The 24,858-nt window shown below is 43.6% G+C and overlaps 1 protein-coding gene across 12 annotated transcripts in view; it reads left to right on the forward strand.

The window, feature by feature from the left end:
- The first annotated feature begins 10,160 nt into the window (after positions 1–10,160).
- The window catches only part of NCAM1 (neural cell adhesion molecule 1), a 153,608-nt gene continuing 138,910 nt past the window's right edge, over positions 10,161–24,858 (forward strand). For 2 of the 12 annotated variants that reach the window (XM_087939231.1, XM_087939232.1), the window contains exon 1: positions 10,162–10,647. In XM_087939231.1, coding sequence (XP_087795357.1) covers positions 10,596–10,647 — 52 coding nt within the window. In that variant the 5' untranslated portion in view covers positions 10,162–10,595. Of the gene's footprint in view, positions 10,648–24,858 lie in introns of all 12 variants that reach the window. The other 10 variants (XM_087939234.1, XM_087939236.1, XM_087939238.1 and 7 more) reach the window with 7 other exon arrangements.

Here is a 24,858-nt window from a genome sequence, read left to right on the forward strand (position 1 = left end):
TCCCTCTTAATTTCATGGACAAAGGCTGGAAAGGCAGGTGAAGTAGGAGATGACCAGGCTGAGCCTGAGAAAGGAGGAGTCAAATATGTTATCAGTCTCGAATGCCCACAAGAGATCTAAAGTCCAGCCCCTCTTGAATTCCATTGACCCTTACCTACTTCCATCTCACTTTGACAATTAGTAGTTCAGATTCTTGTAGAGAGTGTTAGCATACAATAAACCTGTAGATTCATTTGCCTGGACTCCTGATATATCTCTGCTTGACAGATAATAGGTTTATATTTCAGTATTGTCAGTGGTAGAATCGTGGTTGAATTGACATCAATAAATTCCAAAGAAGGGGCAATTTCAGGAGTCAAGCATCCTGAAATGGACGACTCCATTTCATCCAAACCTTCAAGCAAAAAATGGTGCCTTTAATTGAACACTTCCTGTTTCTAGGGTTTTGTTTCTTAGCCCAGATGTAGAATTGCTAATGAATTGTCTCTTTTTCTTTTTCAATATTTACAGCCCACACAGTTGCACCATCTCCCAGAAGAATGAGCACTTGAGTTGCTTCTCACAGCCCCATCTTTACCACTGTATAAGGGTCAAGATGATGACATATGTGGGGCATTCTCATATAGTGACCGCCGTGGGGGCCTACAACTTGGTTGTTCAACTAAGTGAAATGGTGACAGTGCTTATCACCTTCATTCAGCTTTCCTTTGCTTTGCAGACCTGCAATGGTCATCAGTACGAGGTTTGGTCATTAAAGTGAGTTTTTCATCACCGGTGTGACTGCAAACAGTTATTCAAGGAAGTCTACCTGTATGCTTAAAACAGAAAACCTTCACAACCTTTTCTTTATGTCTCTTCCCAGGACTGGAGAACATAATCAAGATAAAATTTAGGGCACCGTAATCTGAAGGGGGAAGAACCAGTAGAACATCTTGCCCTCAGAAGTTGTGGGAGCTTCACTGAGACTTTCAAGAAGAGATTGGACTGCCATTTGTCAGGAATGATGTAGGGTCTCCCGTTTGGGCAGGGGGTTGGACTAGATGACCTACAAGGTTCCCTTCCAACTCTGATTATCTGTTATTTAGAGTCAAACTGGTTGGCCAATGAAGGTGGAACAGATCTTTGGGCCAAACACTGAACTCTGGGGAGCTGAGTTACATCTGGTCCTTTGAAAGACTCTCTTCTCCAAGCAAGGAGTACCTGAGCTGATTTGAGAACCAAGTTCTGGAAGTAGTAAATGTTAAAGAGAAATTTCTGGCTTAAAATTAAGGGTCTGATGCTTGGCAGCCACTGTATTTTCCTTTCCCACTCCTTCTTCTGGGGATGTCCCTGTTTAAGAGCAAAATAAAACAACACTATTCCAATAGAAGATCTTTGAACATCAAAATGTTCCTTTATTCAATGTATTTTTATTTTTTATTTTAAAAAAAGGCTTGGATCTACTTTTTGAAGTCCTCATTAATGAGGAACTAATCTTTTCTTTCCGACTAGGGGATATTTGGGAAGTTTTGGTTGGATCTTGTTAGTACGTTAAGATCTCTGGTTTTAATACCTTCTGCAGACTTTTTCTTTGGTTCAACTATACAAATTTGTTCCTCTAAAAGTTCCAGAAAAACAAGGTGTCTGAATATAAAATGTCCATTCAGTAGCTATTTGCAAAGGAGGTCATTAGAAGGTCACTGGCTTGATTATGATGAGCATGGCTCACATGTCACATTAAACTGTAGTGTGTAGATAGTGGTTTATTGAATAAAAGCACTGAAATGGTGTGTGAGGCTTTGTAGCTTTTAGTGGAATTCTGCTCCGGGTCAGTGTGGGAATTCATTGCAGAGGGCACTGAGGTGGGGATACCTGTTGTGCAGGGGTTAATGAAAGATTTGTGAGCAAAACAGATTGGTTTTATTGCAGAGAAATTCCCATTTGATGGCGGTTTTAAAGAGTAGAATATCTTATGTTTGGTTTAAAAGGGTGTTTTAATGCCACCTTTCTGCTTAATAAAACTCTCAGGGTGGCTTACAATAATCATAAAAGTAATACCATTTCTTTAAATAAAAAAAAAACCAGCAGAGAACACTAAAAACCGTGCCAAATCATAATGTAAGCCAAGCTGGTAAAAAAATCATCCAATTAAAGCAGCTTTAGTTGAGCCTGCTAAAAAGGAGAAGAAAATCAAAAAACCCTCACCCAGCATAGATCACAGAGCGGGGAAAGTTAACAAGGGGAAAGCGTTACTTTTGATCCTATTGAAAAGGACACTTGTGCCGAGAAATGAACCTGAAGCCAAGATCTGACCTAATATTGAGGAAGACCTAGTTGGCCCTCTCAACATTTCTAGATGTACCCTGATAAATGTTTTGTTTCTCCTCCATTCTGCAGGCAGGGTCCGTAACTCACCTTTGCAAGTTGACGCCCTACATCCAGAGCTGGGATTCAATTTTTTAAACAACCGGTTCTGTGGGCGTGGCTTAGTTGGTGGGCATGGCTTGCTGGTCATGTGACTGGGTGGGCGTGGCCAATTCAACATCACGCACATCAAGTGGTGCTTCTCCTCGCCCGGCCTTTCATGACTGTGGGGATGCTGCAACGTTTGTAAGTGTGAAAAATGGTCATAAGTCACTTTTTTCAGTGCCATTGTAACTTTGAATGGTCACCAGTTTTAGACCAAAACTCAAAAAGGGGATGTAAACTCACGTTTGAATATCAAACTTTCTAGCTAGCCAAGAAGCTTGATTCTTTGTCATTCTTTGTTCAAAAGCTTCTTTCTGGCAGCTCTGCTTCATTATTCAATTATTTCTTCAAAGTGCTAACTCCAACGGGAGTATTTCCTCCCAACAGCAGTGTAAAAAGCTTAAAACAACCCTTCCCCTTTAATAAAATACCAGCAAAGGAAAAAAAAAAACTCCTTCTGAGACAGTAAGTCTAGGCATACTGCCAAGAATATAAAGAAGGGTGGAAAAAAAACAAAAGGAGATTTCTTCCAACAACCGGTTCTCCAAACTGCTTAGAAAGTTAACATCCGGTTCTAGCAAATAGGTGAGAACCTGTAGAATCCCACCCCTGCCTACATCATTTTTGCACTGCAACATCCTTTCTTGGTTTCCAACATCTGACGGTCCTCAAAACTGAGGCTGTAAGCTGGACCTCGGTGACGCAGCTCTTTGCAAAGCCTTAGTAAGACCACACTTGGAATATTACATCCAGTTCTGGTCCCCAAAATATTAAAAAAGACAGCTGAGATTCTAGAAAGAGTGCAGAGAAGAGCAGCAAAGATGATTAGGAGACTAGAATTTAAAATATATGAAGAAGAGTTGCGGGAACTAGGTACGTCTAGTCTAGTGAAAAGAAGGACTAAGGGTGACATGATAGTCATATTCAAGTATTTTGAGGGGTTGCTACAGAGAAGAGGGACTCACCCTATTCTCCAAATAATAATGGATGGAAATTAACTAAGGAGAAAAGCAACCTAGAACAAAGGAGAAACTTCTTAACCTTGAGAGCAATCAACCCAACCCAATCAACTGACCTTCAGAAGTTGTGAGTGTTCCATCATCACTGGAGGCTTTCAAAAAGAGACTGGACAACCATTTATCCAGAATGGTATAAGGTCTCCCGTTTGAGCAGGGGTGGTGGACTAGAAAACTTCCAAGATCCCTTCCAACTCCATTATTCTATGTTCTGCTCCAATTTAGTTCACCTATTCACATACCGGGAAATATTTCTCCTAGCTGTTAATGATACCGTCCTTGTGACACCAGTGAATGCTACTTGTCATACCGAATTCTTCAAAGTGAAATCTGAACAGAGATGTTCTGAATTCAGAAGCCTGGGAGAAATTTACCTTTATTTGAAATGGAAAGCTGGGGCATTTTGAGGCATTTCAATTTCTGATTTGTAGAAATATGTATTTTAATCCCAGTGTTTGCAACCTCATTAGTACATGCTGAGGGTTGGCTTCCCTATCAAGTGCCTGCCAATTGGGGTGGGGGTTTTCTGGGGGCAAGGCACGAGGGCTGCAGGATAGCAGGTAATATTCTTCATTTAACAAGGAACTCCAGAGTGTTTGCCCTCTAAGGAACTCTTCTCTGGAAGCTCTACAATGAGATTTACCAAATTTCTCTTCTTGTATAAAATTAAAGGCAAGCAAAAATCCATAATAGGTGTTGCATTATTAGGCATTTCACATCCATGTATATGAATCCTTCCTCTACTAGCAATTCTATCAGGTAGGTTTTGTTAAGGATCATCAATGCTCTTTCTTTGTTTTGCATTATTTTGGTGTTTCTTTGAATTCTTCCATGTTTTTAAATGTTTATAATGATTTGTAAACTACCCAGAGTTGTTGGGAATCGGGTAGCATATGAATTTAATTTTATTATTGTTGAGTGACATCAATTTTAGTTTCTGTCCAGCTAGGGCTACTACGATTAAAGTATTTTGACAGATAATCTGTACAATTGTGTTTTGTTTTGTTTTTTTCCAATTAACTTTGGACATGAATACAGCAAACTTGGAGGGAGCACTTGTTTTTCTGTTTGGGGTAATGTTTCTACAAGTTGCAATAGACTCCTATCATAAAGTATATGCAGAGCCTCTTTCAATAGATAGCAATAGTAAGTTTGTAGTAACTTCATGCCACCATGGAACTATTAGAGAACCTGTTTTACATTGGCATCTGATTTTTTTTGATGAAGAGATACTACAATGATGGTTGCAACAATAACAGAGAGATGGTTCACAGCTACTCTAGGAGAAGACATGGTTGCCTACTGGAACTTTGGGACGCATGACCAAACAAAGACTTCTTCATGCTCTTAGTCGAGGTAGCCAAAATTCATCCCCCTTACAAAACCAAGTATTTTCAGTATTAAAGAACAGATTTTATTATCACAAAAGACTTTTATTTTGAAAGTAGTTAATGGGCCACAGTTTTCTCTTGTTGCTTTGCAAACAGACAAGTGATTACAGATCTTCTGAGTGTGGGTGAAGTCTAGCAAAGCTGCTCATAAACCAAGTCCCACACAAACTTACCACCTGTTGCCACTGAGTTAATGCCAAACACATAAATTTGATTGGGAAAGGAAAGTGAGAAAAAAAAATCACTGGAAGGCTCACCTAAAGTGCTTTTTTTATCTTTCCTGGACGTTGATCATTTTATATTAGGGTGTCTTTCAGTAGACTGAGAGAGACTGGAAGTATAAACGAGTCAATTTTACAGCGGAGAGCACATCTAAGCCAACTGTGTCTATGAACCTTTCAGAAACTTTGGTTTGGCTAAAGTTTAGCCTCCTGTCTCGATGGGTAACACAGACAAGAGGACATCTGAAGACCATCAACAGAAGATGACCCAGCTTCTGACTTTCATTGAAATAACATGGGGGTTAGGAATCCATACAGCTCTAAACCATGTTTAAATGTGGCTTAGCATTACATGTAAAACTGAACCCTGTCTCAGCTGTAGCTGAAATGTAGAAGGTGGTTTGACAACTTTCAGATGTGTGGCTCTCTTTTTTCAGAGATAAATCTCTCACTTGTTGAGTCACCAACCTCACTTCTGTGCTGCTGTATCGTATTTGTTGTGATGGTATCTGTTAACTTTGGTATTGGTGTGATACAGATATGAAGTAATTTTCCCCGCCAACAAGAGGGAAGTAATGCCCTGATATTCTTTCATCTCCTGGTGGGGTTTGACAGTTGATGCTCCTTGCGGCCTCCTCTGACACTAATGTCATCCCTGCAAAGGAAAACGGAGCGGTAATTGCAAGACACCGATCCTTGAAATGTGTGATTTGAAAAATGGTTTGTATTTGTTCTGTCTCCCTAAATGGCAAGAGATTGCTGTAGCCTAAATGGGATCCTTCACTCACCTGGCTAAATCCTGTCTACCCTAATTTGCTGTGGCATTCCAGGTTTTTCACTTGGAGGCTGTCCCAGATCTGTCTGGAGATTTTGGGAGAATGGATAGGTAACGCACAGCCTCTTTGAGGGATCTTGATTAGTTCTTCCCCTCTCTGAATAAGCTGTGATCATTATAATTATTAACAAATTTGAATGATGAAAGTGTGTAAGGAGGGAGCCAGGATCAGTGGTAGAGGATATGCTTAGAAAGTAAGGTTGGGTTCCCATGTTAATTAAAACATGGTTCGTTTAACCACAGTGTGCTGAATAGTGTGCTGTATGTCCAGATTTATGACAGAAAGTATTTGTGAGAATCCGTTACTTATTTACCCCAAAGTGCTTTTTTTCTCAAGAGGCAACTGGACTTTCTGGTTTTTCTTTGAAGATGTTTCGCTTCTCATCCAGGAAACTTCTTCAGTTTTGAAAAAGCACCTTTGGGACAACTATGACCTGGATGACTGAGAATCTTCATAGACGTATTTATTTACGTTCAGAAGAGCTAAACATAAGTGTCCAACCTTGGCATGTGTCCAAACTTTCAGATTTCTAGGAATTAAGATCTACAAATCTTAAATGTTGCCAAGGTTGGAGAGCCCTAATGAGTTATTCACAGTAATTCTTGCTTATCCTCCCAGTTGGATAACTGTGACATAGGACTGTCTTAAGGAGTGTTTGGAAGCTACAACAGTCCACAATGTACACCGAAAGCACTTTGGGGTCTTCCAGAATATGCTCATGGAATATCTCTGCTCCATGCGTGCTACTGGTACAGTTCTAATGGATTGTGATGAATAAAAACCAGAAAACCAAGGTGAGTTCATGAATTAAAGCTTGTTAAGAAAGCAGAGGTGGGGACAAACTTCATCTTACCTTATACATTATAGCTTATTTTACTCATGACTCTTGGACAAACTGTACCACCTTGGTTTATACATTGTGATAACCCATCCAGGCATCCTTTATAGATTTCAGATCCCACCACTGAAGGAATGGGAATTTGGGGAGTTGGTCCACATTTCAAGATGTATGTGCCCAGGCTGGAAAACACTCTCCTAAGCCATAAATCATGATTTACGAGCCACGATTGGCTGGGTTTCACAGCATGCTAAAACCGCAAAAGCAGCCTTAGAACTTAGTGCAGTGTGTAAATCCGAACAAGGTTGTGTCACTTGGATTTCCCATTCAGGCGCTCTTAAGTATTTCAGCGGCAGGTAAACATTCACAGAGTTGGCCTCCGTGCCTTACTTACTCATAGATTTTCCTCTCTGCTTTTCAGTTTTTTTTAAAAAAAATATGTTTAATAAGATGTGTAAATTAGTTTACACTTGTTGGTCCGCTTTCTTTGACATGCCATCTTGCAGTTCTGATTATTCCCTTGGCAATCAAAAAGCAAACAATTACCTGCATTTTCAAGCCTCTTTTTAAGCAGAAAGAACAGTTAATCATCTCAAATTATGTTGCGTGTTATGACAAAAGGGCGTTTTCATCTGAAGTATTTGCTAGTATTTTAGGTAAAAATGAAGTTACTGGTGGAAAATAATTGGGTTTTCCCCTCCCTCCGATTAGTTGAACCTCAAGCACCTTTAATTTAGTCTCTTTTGGTATCTTCCTCTCTCTTTCTCAGTGTTGCCTCTTATGAGATTATTACAACAAAATGTTCACACGGATCCTCTCCTGGGTGGTTCTCTGAATAATTAAAAATAGAAGGGGGGAAAAAAAAACTTTACACAGGCTAAGCTAAACTTCGGAGGATTGCGCTTCTATCCATGGTTTTAGCAACATTAGCAAGTAAGACAGGGCTGATTTTCCAAAGGTACCGACTACAGACTTTCTGGCATTTAATGGGAATTAGAAAAAGAGGACTGCGAAAATATCTACAGACTCCTCACATCTTGGACACAAACTGTTTCAACTCCTACTCTCAAAATGACGCTATAGAGCACTGTACACCAGAACAACTAGACACAAGGGGAGTTTTTTCCTGAACGCCATCACTCTGCTAAACAAATAATTCCCTCAACACTGTCCAACTATTCACAAAGTCTGCACTGCTATTACTATTAATCTTCTCATTACTCCTTATCACCCCTCCCCTCCCACTTGTGACTGTATGACTGTAACTTTGTTGCTTGTATCCTTACGGTTTATATGGACTGTTTCCTGCTATGATTTGATTGCTTATTGTACCCTATGAGTATTATTAAGTGTGGCACCTGATGATTCTTGACAAATGTATCTTTTTTAAAAATGTACACTGAGAGCACATGTACCAAGACAAATTCCTTGTGTGTATAATCACACTTGGTTCATTCATTCATTCATTCATTCATTCATTCATTCATTCATTCATTCTTTTCCAACTCAAAGTTCAGCACACAGGTAGTAGTCCTGGGCTTACAACCACTTGTTTAGCAACTGCTCGTAGTTAGTATGGTGCTGAAAAAAAAGTGACTTACAACCGGTCTTTGCATTTATGGCCATTCACAGGATCGTGTGATGAAAACTTGGGCACTGAGTATAACCGGCATGTATTTATGATGGTCGCAGCATTCCAGGGTGATATGATTGCCGTTTGAGAGCTTCTCAGTTGGTTTCTGACAACAAGTCAATGAATGGGAGATTTTTCTAAAATCTAACGTTGGCTTCAAGAACATCCTGATGAGAAGACGTCAAGATTTAGAGAGTGAAAAATCTTGGGTTTCGAAGATAAAATTGTTCTATGGTTCCAGAATATGCCAATGAGCAAGCAATTACGGTACGGTCATCTTCCAATTAGCTTATAGTCCCTATGAAGTCTTGTCGTTGGAAGTCCTCCGCCTTGCCGCTCTTTGACACAGAGTTGGAAGAGACTTCAAGGATCATCTAGTCGTACCCCCTGTTGTGTGTAGGAAAATCAATTAAACCACCCATAAGAAATGGTCTATAGGTCTCCTGCTTGAGAAGGGGGTTGGACTAGAAGACCACAAGGGCCCTTCCAATTCTGTCATTCATATTTGGCTTTCATCATACTTGGTTGAGCTCTGCTAAAACCCTCCTGTCTTCCTGGATGAAGGTCCCTGAAGAAATCGAGAACCTTTGTTTATCCAGAGCGGCTTTTTTTCTAGCATTTACCTCCCTTCTACCTGGGTTGCTCCACCTAAGCACAAATTCATGGATTTTTCTAAGGAAACCCCCCCAACTTGGTAGCTCCAGATCAGTGGTGGGATTCCAATTTTATTTTATTTTACTCTCGGTTCTGTGGGCGTGGCTTGGTGGGCGTGGCAGGGGAAGGAGACTGTAAAATCTCCAGTCAGAGGTGGGATTCTCAGGACTACTCAAAATTTCGGCTACCAGTTCTCCAAAACTGGTCAGAATCTGCCGAATGCCACCTCTGCTCCAGATGCATCAGGATTTCATGTACAAGCGGTCCATCAGCCCATTGAGGAATTCTGGGAGCTGTAGTCCCAATCCCACTGAAGATGCCCAGGTTGGCGTGGAGCGGACCTCTTGCCTAGAAGACACGCTTTGAAATTTACGTTTCAGGGGTTCAGCTGGTGGGCATATTTTTCCTTCTGGAGGCCCTTGAGATGCTACATTTTGTCCAACGTCAGCAGTTGAGTGTTTGACTTGGACACGCCCTGCCTCCCCCCCATCCATCCCTGCTGGTCCAAATGTTATTTTGAGTTTGGTTTGAATTTCAACCCCAGAAGACTTTGCCTTCTGTGGCTTTGGGTTTTGTCCAAGCCGGTTGGCTTCTTCTGGTTTCATGTCTTCGGCGTTGTATATGTTTCTTATAGATGGCAAAGTAAAAACAGTCCTCGTGTTTACGTTTTTGGGGGATAAATGAGAGGGGGGAGGATAAAACACCCCGCCCTCAAGTATGCCTGCTCTTACACATGTACATGCACCATCCTTCCAAGTTTACAAAGAATGCACTGGTTTTTTTATTTTTTTAATTATTCCCCTAACCACCGAAAAAAGGAGAAGACCATGCAAATGTGTATGTTTGTCTGCAAAGGGGAAAATTAAAAGGAGGAGGAGGAGGAGGAGATGAAGGGGTGGAGGGGGAAACAGCCTTATTTTATTTGAAGTGGGAAGGAATCCAGATCCTCCACCAGGCAGCCAGTCCACCTTTTCTAGGCAGTTCCGCCCGCTTTTCCTCCTCTTTCTCTTTCTCTCTCTCTCTCTCTCCCCCCCCCCCCTCCAAGCATCCTCCTGGATGCTGCCTATTGCACTGAACTATTTCGGTGGCCAGTCTGGGTGGAAGAACACAGCGCAGTGCCGCGTCCGCCTCCCTCCCCAAAGCCCGGACAGCGCAGGGATCCGCGTTGCTGCCCGCGTGCTGAGGCTGGGACTGTCACTCATTCTCGGATCAGCTCCCGAAAGCAGCTCGGAAGCCGCTGGATAAAAAAATAATAATAATAAAAAAAAGGAAATAAAAATCAAACTAATTTCTCCCCCCTCTCCCCCCGCCCCCGATAGATAGAAGAAACGGGGGAGACTCGGGCATCGCTAGGTCGGTTGGGCCATTCCGGACGTTTTTGTTTCTCTTCCCCCCCTTTTCCTCCCCCCTCCCTCCTCGCCTGGCATCTCCCGGATTGACCCACCCAGGTTCCTAGCGAAGAAGAGGGAATAGATCAGCCCGGGCATCGTCACATCTGTATCTGGTCCAGCGAAAGAAATCTCTGCAGCGCAACTTCCGCGGCGGCCGGCCGGTGACAATGCTGCAAAGCACGGACCTCGTCTGGACTTGGCTTCTGCTGGGCACCGCAGGTACGTCTCGAGCTTTATTATCTGGAGGTGTGGCGGGTGTGTGTGTGTGTGTGTGTTGGGGGGGAAGCAAAGGGGGCGACGCCGGGACCCCAGCCATTGCCCAGCTCCGGCGGCTTTGCTGCCCGCTGGCTCCCTTTGCGCTTTGCCGGACGTCTCACCTGGGGGACCCTCCGGCAAGGCGCTGCCTCTTTTGGGGCGGAGGGAGGGAGGGAGAGACCCCCACCCCACCCCTTGGCTTGCCTCGCCCTTGTCTTCACCCGCCAACCCCCCATCCACCCACCCCAATCGCCGGCTTGCCTTCCCTCTGCCCTGCCGGGCTTCGTGCGTGTCGGCGAGGCTGGGTGCCACCGTGCCAGGGCGCTAGCGGGCTTGGGAGGGCAGAATTTGGGACCGACCCACGCCTCCTCCTCCTCGCCTGGTCGTGGGGCGAAAGCCGCCCGGGCATCTTGCGCGGAAACAATGAGCTTGGCACTGGGGCCGTAGAGGGGGGACGGGGGCGACTCCGTTAACGGGGTGCAGAATTGCGCGCAGGCAAGGCGAACCTCCGGAAAGTGGGTGCGGACGCGGCCGGCAGGCAAGAAGGGAAGCAGGGAGCGCCCGTGGGACGGGGGGCTGGAGTGGGGAAGGTGCGGGGGGAGAAAGCCTCGGCGCACCCACCCTACCCAACCCAACCCAACCCCCGGCGGGCTGGCTCGGGTGATGCTTCGCTCCTAGCAACGTCGCCCTCATTCAAACCAGCACGGAAAATTGCGGGATTGGTTGGGACCGGGGTGGGGGTGGGTGGGGCAGGATGCTGGGTTGGGTGGTGGTGGTGGGGGAGGACTGGCTGGATGAGGGGGGACACACCGCGCCGTTTGACAGGCGAGGGCGGAGGGGGCTGGGAAGGGCGTGCAGCAAGGGCGCGCGGCGGGGGAGACGGCCCGGGCGCCTATTTTTTGGGGGAGTTTGGGGGTCGGGAGAGAGAAATCAGCTGCGCGTTTGCAGCGGTGGGGGCAGGTGCAGATGCGGGGCAGGGATTCGCCCCTCCGCGCGCGCGAGACGCTGCCGAGTCTGGCTGGCGTGCCAACTGCAGACAATGGAGGGAGGCGGCGGCGGCGGCGGCGGCGGCGGCGGCTGCTGCGTGGAGGGGATTTCGCGGGGCCGCCGTGGATGGAGGGGGCAAGGGCTGCCTTTCCCCACCCCCGCGCCCTCGGGTGCCTTGCTGAGGATCCCTGCTGCCGGCCGGCTCCGACACGTCCCCGTCGCGCCGCCGCCGCCGCCGCCGTTGTCATTTCCCCGCGTCCAATTATCTGTAATTTAATTCATTAGCTGGGGCGCTTGCAGAAGCGCACACCTTGCTTTGAGGAGGGGGTTGCGGGGAGGCGACGGGGGGCGATTCCCGAGCGGGAGCAGAAGCCAGAGGGCGGGTTGGAGTTTGCAAAGAGCTTTGCAAGGAATGTGGGAGGTGGGATTGAACTGGGGGGTGAGGGTGGGTGGGGAGGCTCCGGGGTCGGCGCCGGCGGAGCCCAAGTGGAGAGGGGTTTTCAGCCGGAGGAGTGGGGCGCGCGCGGGGGGAATTACTCCGTGCAAGCGGGGCTAAGGCGAGGGAGGAGAAAAGACCCCTCCCCACGCCATTTATGGGGGCGGGGGAGAAGAAAGCAATAACAACAACAAAAAGGGCTCGTCGGAAAGGATGCGCGCCCCCGCGGCCGCCCCTCCTGGGTCTGGCGAGTCCAGCCAGGCGCGCGCCGCCGCCGCCGCCGCCGCCGCCGCGGGAAGAGCGAGCGAGCCCCGGGCCCGGGGAAGAAGAGGAGGAGGATGCGGGGGGAGCTGGGCGTTGTTGACGGCCGCCTGGGCCAATCAGAGCGCCGCGGCGCCCGGGCGGGAAATGCCGTTAAGGCTCCGCCGCTGCTTTTCCTCGCGCCGCGCCCAGGGTCTGCCCGAGCTTCTCCAAGCGGGCGCCCGCCTGAGCAAACGCCGCCAGGTCGGCTCCTGCGAGCAGCTGAGCCTCTGACGGCGGAGGAGGGGGGCGGAGGGGGCGGAGATTCGTGGCCTGGTGAAGATCCCCCCGTGGGGCTCAAAAGACCTGTCAAGGGTCTCTCTCTCTCTCTCTCTCTCTCTCCCTCCCCCCCCTTCCCAAAGGGTTCATCGGGAGGGTCCTGAGCCCCTTGGCACCCCAGCAGCTGGGCAAGCGAAGATGTCGGCAATTGCCCTCCTCCCTTCTCCAAGATGCCCCCAGCCCCGAACTAGGTCTCCCCTGGATTGGCATGGCCACTCGGAGGGGTTGGGCTGCAGTGGTGTCCCCCATGTGACCCCCCACCCAGCAGGGTCAGTGAAGTTTCCTCAGATTGCCCCCTTCGATTGGAAGGGCTGGAGGGCGACTTCCAATCACCTTTCCAGGGGCACGGACCCCTGCCCTCCCCCCAGTGCCCCTTTGATAGATGTAGCTGGCGAGGTGAAGATGTAGCTTCACTCAGCCATGCCCCTTTCCCTCCCTGGCACACACCCACAGCCCTGGTTGGTCAACTCCAGTTGGGTGGGCCTTGACTGATATAAGCCGGCACCGGACTTCCATTCAGTGCCATAGCCCAGGGCCCTCCCAACTGTAGCAACTTGAAGACTTGTGGACTTCAACTTCAGTCTCCACAAGTCTTCAAGTTGCTACAGTTGGAGGCCCTTGCCATAGCCAACTTGCAATGTTGTGGTAACTCCAAAGCCTTCTCGTTGCACAAGAGTTGATGCTGGTGCACGGCCCACCTGATACAGGTAAGGGTCTGTTGCAACTGTGCCCTGTTGTGATGCAGTCACTGGTCTCTGTTAGAATTGTGTCTTCTCCCAAAAGTGCTTTTTTTTTTGAAGAGACAATTGGAGTTTCTGGTTTTTGAAGATGTTTCACTTCTCACCCAAGAAGCTTCTAGAAGCGAAACGTCTTCAAAGAAAAACCAGTCTAATTGCTTCTTGAAGAAGTGCCTTTGGGACAAACCATGGCCTGGATGACTGAGAATCTCCATAGACATTTAATTGTGGCTTATGTACACCTGGTTGTAATCCTAGTTTCTACAGCAGTAGTGTTCAACTTTGGCAACTTGTAGACTTGTGGACTTCAACTCCCAGAGAACTCTGGGAGTTGTAGTCCACCAGACTTCAAGCTGCCCCGTTCTACAGTTTACTGTTTGATAATTGTTTATGTGGGCATTGTTGGCATCCTCTTACATTATTTGAAGATGTTGAAAATGGAACAGAGTGGCATATGTTAAAAAGTCATTGGTTTCCTTGTTGCAAGGACCTTCTCATGGTTGATTCTATCCATGGGGCCTCCAACTCTTGGGGAGATCATCTGGCATTGCTTATGGTTTATTTGGATTGATTTTTTCCCACTGGAAGTTGATTCCATTGCTTCTTATCAAGTCTACCCAGAGTTTTTTTGATGTTATCTGCTAGTAAGCACAAGGCGGTTGATAGACCACCCATGGTCCACCTGTGGTAGTAGATTTGGCGGCGCACTCGCAGGCTTCGGAAAAAAAAATGTACATCAGTTAGATCTAGGCTCTGGTGGCCATATCTTTTGTGCAGCTTAGTATTTTGTCTGGTTTGTTTTGTTTACAGGGGATGTTCCAACGATCCTTTTTTTCAAGAGGCAACTGGACTTTCTGGGTTTTTTTTTTCTTTTGAAGACATTTCACTCCTCATCCAAGAAGCTTCTTCAGCTCTGACTAGATGGTGGGGAAATAACAGCTGGTCATTTGCATTCATTGCAAATGAGTCATTGAGGCCAATTGGAGGTTTACTTGTGTTCTCAGGGTCACCTGAGTGGTGCCCCCGGTTCCTGTAGTCTGCAATTTTCCCCACTTGGCAATTCGTTCTTACTCCCCCACCATTCCAAGGGGGTCCATCCCAAATTGTACAGCTAAAAGTCTGTAGAGATTCCTGGGAAAAGCACCTTTGACACAATTATGACCTGAGAATCTCTGACTGAGAATGACTACAGACTTTTATGGTTGACGGCACAGGTAGTCCGCAGTTTACTAACATTTGTTTAGTGATGGTTTGAACTTACTGAAAAAAATGACTTACGATCATTTTTCACACTTACGACCATTGCAGTATCCTCAGGGCCATGTGGTCCAAGTTCAGAGGCTTGGCAACAGGCATGTGTTTGTGACAGTTGCCGTGTTCAGGAGTCATGTGTTCAGTGTTTGCGACCTTCAGATAAGTCAAAGGAGAAGCCAGATTCGTTTAACAACCATGTCACTAGCAATAGCACTTAGACTTATATACTGCTTCACAGTGTTTTACAGCCATCTCTAAGCGGCTTACAGAGTCAGTATATCTGTTAACAACGTCAGTGATTCATTTAACAATGGTGGCAAGGAAGATTGTAAAATGCGACAAAGTTTTCACTTAAGTGTCTTGCTTAGAAAATGGAAATTTCGGCCACAAGGCAAGGACTGTGTTGTGTATACCAAGAAAATACATTAATTTAGTAATTGTGCTTAGCATGTTATATTATCCATTTCCTTCCTGCTGATCAGTTACTTTCTACAATATGGGCAAATCCAAAAGGTAATAGGAATAAGATGCTTCTGTATCAAAAAGACAACGTTGTAACCAAAACCAACAACCCAGCATAAAAATGGCTATGATTTAGGCAAACAATAGCTCCTTGAAAATTGACACAGATTGTTGCAATAAGCTTTTGTGGATCCGATTCTCGAAACACAAAATAGGTTGCTGAAAGATCACAGAGTGTCTTCCCCACTGCCTTTGTTACAATTTTGTTGCAATCTGCACTTACACAACCAATACTGCACTCTGAATGGAGTTGCAACCCCCGGAACCCTGATGTAATAGTAGATTGACTGCACGGTTGACACTGGCTTTCATTCGTTCCACATGATATTGTTGCTCTGTCTTGCTGCTTTTATTTGTTGTCAATAAAAGTTGTACATTTTGTGTGTGCTACCATAAAAAATTCTTACTGCTATTCAGAGGTGTCCATAGGATATGGTTAAAAAAATATCCAACCCATTAAACACACACACACACACACACACAGAAAGAGAGAGAGAGAACTTTGATCAGTGAATAATAAAGTTATATTTTCAGGGGAGGGGCAATACTATGTCCTAAAAGTTTCAAGGTGTTTTGGACTCTGAGACCCCATTATTACTGGCAGGATGGAGAATGGAAGGAAAGCTGGCCTTAACATGTCATTATTGGATTGCAAAAGATTGGCCTTAACATGACATTATTGGATTGCAATTTTATGTGGAAGAGTTGGAGGGGAAAATATCCCAGGCTGGCACTAAGAATTGTCAACATATCTTTCTTCTTGAGAGGAAAGCTAAACAGAGATTACACTCTTTCTAGAGAGGTGTCGGCTTCTAAATGTGTCAGCTTCTAGATAATTTTAAGAACTTGGAATCTAGCTGATAACGGAAGAAACTTTGTAGGACAGGAGAGTTAGCTGATGTGTAGAAAACAAGCACGTTGGGATGATTCACTTTTAAGTAATGTTACTTTTCCAGGGTTGTGAATTGTGCAGGGAGTCTGACAAAGCATGTCTTTAGCTGCAGGGAGTTGCCATCCCAAAGCTGTCTTGAGTTAACATGCTTTTCTTTGTTTTTTTATCACAGATTTTGGGTCAAGTGGGAAAAAGATACCTTGGCATAGAACTTGGGTATATTGTGTTTTGTCATAATAGTTGAACACTGATGTAGATACAAGATACAGTCCTGGGTTCTCCTAAAAATTGGCTATGTACCAATGGAGGAGAACACCTGCAGCTCGGGATTCAATGTGGGCTCCTTTGGATCTCTGAACTTGGTGGGTTTTCTTGCAGATGTTTCATGACCTAACATTGCACTGATGGTATTACTTAGTTGGGTCATGCAACGTCTGCAAGAAAGCAACCAAGAGCCCCTCAGATTACCATGTTGTGCCAGAGAGAAAGTGGGGCCTGCTTGGATGGCCCCATTTCTCCCATCTTTTTCTGACTAGTTTCACCATTTTCCTTATGTTGGGAATGAAGTCCCTGCACAATGTAAGACTTAAAATAACTTTACAGAGTTTACGGATAATCAGAGTTGGAAGGGACCCAGTAGGACATCTAGTCTAATCCCCCCACCCAAGCAGGAGACCCTACACCATTTCTGACAGATGGCAGTCCAGTCTCTTCTTGATGTCCAGTGAGTGTCCAGTGACGAAGCTCCCACAACTTCCGAAGGCAGCTTCTGTTCCATCGGTTGATGGTTCTCACTGTCAGAAAATTTCTCCTTATTTCCAGGTTGAATCTCTCCTTGATCAGCTTCCATCCGTTATTCCTTGTCTGGCCTTGTTCTTCTGATGTTGCCACCCCCACATCCAATTGTATTCTTAACAATTCACCTTTTGAGGAATTGCTGTCTTCATCCTACTTTGGGAGAGCCTGAAATGCACGTGATAGACTTGTTAAGGGTACTAATGATTGTGCAGTTGTGAACCCACACATTTCCTGAGCAAAAGGCCTTTTCTTTTCTTTTTTACTGAACCACGTGAAATGGGGTGGGGAGGAATTATATGCATAATAATAAACAAAGCATTTGAAGGATAAGGATCCCGGTTTGAAGGGTGCTAAGCCATCTGTCTTGGGGAGGAGAGTGGAGGGGGACGGCTTCAAAGCGAAGAGGAGAAGCAGGGTAGCAAATGAGCACCCTTTGAAGGTCACAATGTAATTAAGAAAAGAGGTCTGAGTCTTATTTACAGTAGGGGAAAGAAAGCAGGAATCTCAACGGTCATTAGCTTTGATGGCAGCATGGCTGCCTTTGACCGGTGGCCATTTCTGGCACAGTTGGTTGGCCATGGTGAAAACTCTTCTGGACTAGCAGGGAGGTGCTTACGTAGTTGCCCTGTTCTTAAGTAGGAGATAGAAGATGAGGCAATAGGGAAGCCCGCAGTAGGACTGTAATTTCTGCTGGATGCTCCTTCTTGTCCCAACAGGCTTTCCAAACCATTTCCCTTTGATTGACGTGTTCTGTGTTCAGGGATATGGACACCCCCAAAGTAGGTGGTGTTTTTTTTTTTTTTGAATAAAATAGAAACGCCAGCCTTTAATTTATGGATACAGCAGATGGCTCCTCTGTTTCCATCTTATGTGTTCTTAACTAACAGAGATATATTTGGTTATATATTGACCTGCAGATTTGGAAATCTCGGTTTTGTCCAGGTGACTTTGGAAAGTGACACTTAATTTAAGGCTGACTGGAGTAATCGTAGTATTTTAAAGCATTCAGGGGCGTGGCTATCTTGTAGGTTTCAAAATTGCCTTCATACGTTTTCTGCCTAACCCCAGACAGTTACTTACATATTTATTTTTAAGTGCTGTTAGAGATCTGCTTTGGGTTCCCTGCTATTAATTTATTTTAAAACCCATAGTTGCATTTTCCTGATGTGGCTTTGTGTGAGTTGGGTGGCAGGACACCCGAAACAATAGTTGGGGAGGAGAGAATGTAAAGACATCGTAAACACTACCATCAGTCTAAAGCAGGGGTCTCCAAACTTTTAAGATTTGGGAAATTCAGCTCCCAGAATTCCCTAGCCAGCTGGGAATTCTGGGAGTTGAAGTCCACAAGTCTTAAAGTTGCCAAGTTTGGAAACCTCTGATCTAAAGAAGGAGCAAACAACGATTCATTCCATAAGACAAAACCAAATTGTATTGATTCATTCCTTTGCTTATTGATTACCAAAGTTATTTGAAAAGCATGCAGGATTCTCTCTGTTTTGTTGGAGGGATTGTAACTTCTTGAGCTGACTTCCATAAAGGTTTTTGGGGCACAACCTGGATTTATATCTATTCCATATTCTCAATCCGTATTGATTTTAACTTTATTGTACCATAAATAAATATTGGATTTCTGTTGTGGTCTCATTGATATGGAGGGCAAAACCCATTCAGTGGTATTGAGATACTGTCTTAGGGAATACAGAATTTCAGGCTAATTTACCAAAGCTAGTTCATATGCACAACAAGGTAGTTTGATAAGTTTGTTTACAAGCTGTTGGGACATTTACATTGTCATTTTCTTGGTAGGAAGTGTGCTCAAGTGTCAGGATAGAAAAATGGAGATGTTTTGTGAAGAACAGATGAGTGCAGACGTAATATACAAGAAAGTATAGTATAGTATAGTATAGTATAGTATAGTATAGTATAGTATAGTTTAGGGTCTCCTGTTTGAGCAGGGGGCTGGACTAGAAGACCTCAATGGTCCCTTCCTGGACTGTTTTATTCTTATTCTTATTGAATCTCCTGGTATTTCTTATGGGAATGACATCCTCTTGGCTTCTGGTCCATCTCCCTTATATTTTGGCATTGTTTGCAAATATTTCCAGTTTGGGAATGTCATCCCTCACCCATCATTAGGGTGATGATTTTCTAGTTGGGCCGGATATCCTGATGATATTGTCCTGATAGCTGTCTTTATTTTGTTAAATATTCAGAGCACTGAAATAAAATGTGATGGTCAGATGTGTGGAGGCTCCTATCCTTTTGTCTGAGAAAATATCGCACGGGGCTGAATCTTAAAATCCTTGCTCATATAAAGGGATGTAAATGAATTGGAGTTTGTTGGTGGCATCATTAAAACCTTTTCTCTGTGTTGAGACGTTGCTTCTTTCTTGCAGCTGTTCATTAGGGACTTTGCCTTTGATGTTACCACGGGTGCCAAATGGCAGGTTTTCAAATGCTTTTAATGTGCTGCCTTTATAACTATAACCACAAAGTCTCCACAAAGTGTCGGAACTTTTTAAGTATCAGCCTGTATCTGCCTTTCAGCTTACAGTGCAGGGGTCAGAATCAGCCTGCAAAAATGGCCAGGGACAATGTTGTAAAATTAAAATAAAAAAACCCCCCATAATCATGACTCACGTGGCTTCCATAATTGACATCACACTTAGATGGAGATCCATGGCAATAATTTTACTCGTTGATCATATAGTATTTATTTTGTATTGTTTGAGTTGCTTTTATGCTTTATGATGTACGCCGCCCAGAATCAATGGTTAAGATGGAAAGCTATAGAAATAAAATGAATTAACTAATTAGTTACTTAATTAATTAAGCCCAAGTTCAAAGGTTGTTTCCCACTTCATGGTTGTAGCCAGGCAGCTCTGCTTTCATGCTGACATATGCCAAGTAGCACCAGCCTCTTGGATAAGCTGAATAATTCTGCTTTCATTTTTATGTTGGAGCAGTCATTTTTCTGTTAAGAATGAAAATGGAATTTCAAGCCAAAATAACCTTGGTTTCATTTCATTTCATTTATTTTATTTTATTAGCAAAAATGTCAGTGTAGTTTAAACCAGAGAAAGGTGGCCAGGCCAAGTCAGGTCAAATTTGTTCATTTCAGTCTTCAATCAAAAAGACAAAGCTTTGGAAAACAGGATTACAGCCATCTTATCTGAATAATAATGTAGCCTACATGTTATAAAAATTGGCTAAAACATTTAATCGCTAACACATATAGTACATATAAATATACAATTACTTTACTTTATTGTCATTGCACCTTGTACAATGAAATTAAATGCCATCTTCAATGTAAATTATAACTATAAAAATAAAACACAAATACACATCCTTTACATTCTATACAATGGAATTGAAAATCCGATATAAGTATATATCTGTGAAGATAGCTAGCTAGATAGCTAGATAGCTAGAAAGATAGATAGACAGACAGACAGACAGACAGACAGATAGATAGATAGATAGATAGATCAGATATATAGACATAGACAAAGATAGATAGATATAGATAACATATGTATGGGTAGGTAAATATTCTTTTGAGAGCAGGCATCAGAATTTCCCTTTTAATGTGTGCCAGTGTGTTGACAAAAAAAGTGACAATAAAGATGATTTTACATTATAAAATCATGATTCCACAATTTTAGATTTAGTATAGAAGACTTTATACACTAGTGAGTGAATATAAACAGGTGGCAAACAAATTTAATAAATGAAATAAAAATAAATATCTGATTTTAACGCTGTGCCTACCAGAAGGAGGACATGAGGTTAAGAAGGAGGACATCATATCCAACTTCTACAGAATGTCTGATAATGTTATTCCTGAAATGGGTGGAGTGAGGGAAGGGAGATCACCTCCCTTATTAGAAGATACTAGTGCAGGTTGCAATGCATTGTGAAGTTGAGATTTCCTGATGGTTCCTGTGTGGAGAGATAAGGGAGCTGTAGAGATCTGTGAAATAAGAATGGGGGGTCAACCTATTCCCCAAAGCACCTGAAGGCAGAACAACTAGACACAAGGACAGTTTTTTCCCAAAAGCCATCACTCTGCTAAACAGATAATTCCCTCAACACTGTTCAACTACTATACACTACTATTACTGTTAATCTTCTCACCACTCCTTCTCACCCATCCCCTCCCACTTGACTGTTTCCTAGTATGATTTGCTTGCTGATTGTACCCTATGACTATCATTAAGTGTTGTATGTTATGATTCTTGATTCTTAACAAATGTACCTTTTCTTTATGTATAACTGAGAGTATTTACACCAAGACAAATTCCTTGTGTGTCCAATCACACTTGGCCAATAAAGTATTCTATTCTATTCTATTCTATTCTATTCTATTCTATTCTATTCTATTCTATTCTATTCTATTCTATTCTATTCTATTCTGTTCCATTCCATTCTATTCTATTCTATGAAGCATGGATGGAAACTAACCAAGGAGAGAAGCAATCTAGAACTAAGGAAAAATTTCCTCACAGTGAGAACAATTAATAAGTGGAACAAGTTGCCTCCAGAAGTTTTAAACGCTCCCACGCTGGAAGTTTTTAAGAAGAGATTGGATAACCATTTGTCTGAAGTGATGTAGGGTTTCCTGCCTAAGCAGGGGGTTGGACTAGAAGACCTCCAAGGCCCCTTCCCACTCTGTTATTCTGTTATTTTTCTATTATTCCAGTAAGGCCTTAGGACGGAGGCAGGGAGTTGCTTAATGAAACTGCTTTAGCACTGTAACCAACATCAGAAAGTGGAGAAATCTTGCAGCCAGGGAGTTGCACGCCTTCATAGCTCATGGAAGGAGTGCTTGAAAGATCAAGGACCCCTCCACCAATCATTCCTTGGGGCTCCTGGGACCGGAGCCAGATTGCTGACACAGGAGCCTCCACAATGGAAACCGAATCCTTGCAACTGGCAAGCTGTGATTGTGTTACTGAGTGGTGGTTTGACAAAAGATCGTGTCTTTCACAATGGTATTCTGTTGAAAAGAATGAGATAAGAATGTTTTACACTCCTCTTAAAAAAAAAGAAGAAGAAGAGGGAGGGATTGTATTTGGCAATTGGGGTTTTTAATTCATAGTGGAAGAATGATCTAAGAATAGCTGCATTGGGATTTCATCACTGTTAATCTTAGCTAAGCACAGTGTATGTGTTTCCAGAGTTTCTTACAGCTTCTCTTTAGTTTCTACACAAACTTTTATATAGAAAGAGAATAAAAAGAGAAAAAGGAAGTGCAGGAGTTGAAGTCCACAGGTCTTAAAGTTGCCAAGGTTGGACACCCCTGTCTTAGATAAAATGCATAATGTGTTTGATAAAAAGCAGCTGTCAGCAACCCGGAGCCAGTCAAAACTCTTCCAGCCACAGTTGCTGAAAGATCAACACAGAATTTGAAGGCTATTTAGATGGATGAAATATAGGAAAACTGTAAGACTGGCAAAATGGCCAAATTTTCCCCAAACTCCAAGAGGAAACTTCCACCAAAGTTCTAGACCTGCCCATCCAGACCAGACTTGGTCTCCTTTCCATCATCGTTGCATACAGGTGGCAAATAAATTTAACAAATACACTGGTACCTTGGTACTCTTCCTTAATTGGTTCCGGGTAGTGCAGTGAGTACCAAAAACGATGAATACCAAACAGATTTTTCCTATAAGGAATAATGTATGAATCACAAGGCAGCCGACACCAACAAGTTCTAGCTTGTATGTTGAGTACCAAACAAATGATGAGTACTGGGACAAACATTTTGCATCAAAATGCATCAGGTACCAAATTTAATGAGTTTCAAAGCAGTTGAGAATCAAGGTACCAGTGTAAATAAAATAAATAAATAAATTCTTCCCCTTTCCAAAACTCTGAACTCTCGCCCCAAGTCAAAAAAGGAGGACGTATCTCTGCTTCTCACAGGGAAGATGATCTTGAAAATAAAGCATGGAAGAATAATTCCAGGAAATGGAAATTAATTCATGATTTTTTTTAAAAAAAAATCCGGTTCTGAATGGGTTTCCTCAGTTCTCACATCTGTTGTGGAAAGCTCAGGCTGTCATTTTAAACAATCACTCCTTGTATGATGCCTAGTATTAAAATCACCACCATTGTCCTGCGTTTTGTCACCACAAACACTTTGAAGAAATCATCAAACATTCATAAACAATCCTCATTAGCATATTGATATTTAAATGCACTTTCTCCCAGTAATTCGGATATGAAATTACATGTTTGTTTGGAGAATTAGCCGTAGCTGGCTTTGCTTTGTTGGTTGTAAAAAAATTTAAACAAAATGAGTGAGTTGGCGCGTGTTTACAAAATATTGACAAATTGGCATCTCTTGGTTTGGTGAAATTGAATGATCTTGCCCGTGAAAGGGAAGGGTGTGAATAATTGAAGAAAATGTGAATTTAAAAAGCAACAGCAACAGCAACGCTCTAAAAAGAAATGCTCGGTGGTTTGCATTCTGCTTTGGAGAAAAGCAGCCTCTCTTTGCATATTAATTGTGGCTTGAAAAGCGTTTTTTCCTCCATCCACGGAGAAGACCCACAATGAGCCCGAGGGAGGGGAGGGGAAAACAGAGCAGGAGGGGAGGGTGATTGTTTTTCTCAAAGGGGTTTTATTTCATTGGACGTTTGTTTTTTTTAAAGGAGCTGAAAAGCAGAGAATTGCTGCAATGTTTTGTGGGTGCAAGAGTGGCCAGTTGGTTGCTGTGTGTTTACTAAGACCTTGTAAGTCACCAGGAATGCAGAAATAGCAGGTCAAGAGGAGAGCAGGATGGGGGTGCCCCTTGATGCAGGACAACTCCCCCCGCAAATGATCCATGTTTTATCTTCCCTCCCCGCGACAACCGGATCGCGATCTCATTTCTAGTAGCTTTGGGAGAGCAACACCTCAAGTTATACTTTTAATCATTTTTTTCACCTCCGTATCACAAGGATTCTCAACATTGGTGCTAAGGAACGGCTCACGTTAGCCTTTGAGAGGGGAACTCAAAATGAGTTTTGACAGAGCTCCCATTTTGCCCATTGAAACTCCGGTTTCTTTCTTTTTTCTTTTCTTTTTTAAATGGGACTCCTGCCAGCTGCCTACAGAGCCCCGGAGAGCTCCAGGCTAAGCCTGAGAACTCCTGAAATCAGAGTCTCGATTCAGAGAGGTAAATAATAAGAGAAGGATGCAAAAAAACCATACATGGGAAACCGTCTACTAACATCTGTGGGCTATTTACCTCTCCAGGGTTCCCTAGAGCAGGACCTTTGGTTACTCTTTTTGGTGAGAGTTATTTCTCAATATTTTTAGTGCTCAATATCTCCAGCACTAAAATGTTTGCTCTGTCCTCAAACCTCTGCATTTCCTCTTATTTTATTTTAACCCTAAGGCCAACTACAGCCATTCTGGAGTATCCTATAAAGCTTAAGCCAACGAGGGTAGTCAGGAGTAGGTTTCAACAGCCATGCAAACTGCAGGAATAGTTATTTGGGAGGAAGGAGATGATGTTGATTGGAGAAATTCAAGAGGGAGATTTTTGTGTGTGGATTAGATCTATCCTTTGGTTTCCTGGATGTAATCGGCATTCCCCAAAAAATAAAATAAAAAGACTTTCCTTTGATGTGTTGAGACAGTTGTCCAAGCAATATCTACTTTCCTTCTTTCCTTTTTCATAGTAGGCTGGAAAATGACCAGTGTCCTCTTACAGTTAGCAGTGTTCGGTGTTTCCTCAAATGCCCACCCCAAAAAAGTTTGCTTCGGTTGAAGAACAGGAAACAATAGTTTACTGTAGAATGAAAGAGAAAGCTGTGGGATTCCCTTCCTTTGCCTGTGAGAGAGTCGGGGGAAAAGAGCTTGGGTCCAATTACTCTTTGCTGTCCTAAGCTTGTTACAATCCTAGTACAATTCCACTTCCTAGCCTGCTCTGGTTCCATATCTGGTGAGAACATACAGTTGATTTTTTTTGCTGG

Source organism: Pseudonaja textilis, chromosome 9 (assembly GCF_049901715.1).
Source record: "Pseudonaja textilis isolate UNSWEBS1 chromosome 9, rPseTex1.2, whole genome shotgun sequence".
Taxonomy (NCBI): Eukaryota; Metazoa; Chordata; class Lepidosauria; order Squamata; family Elapidae; genus Pseudonaja; species Pseudonaja textilis.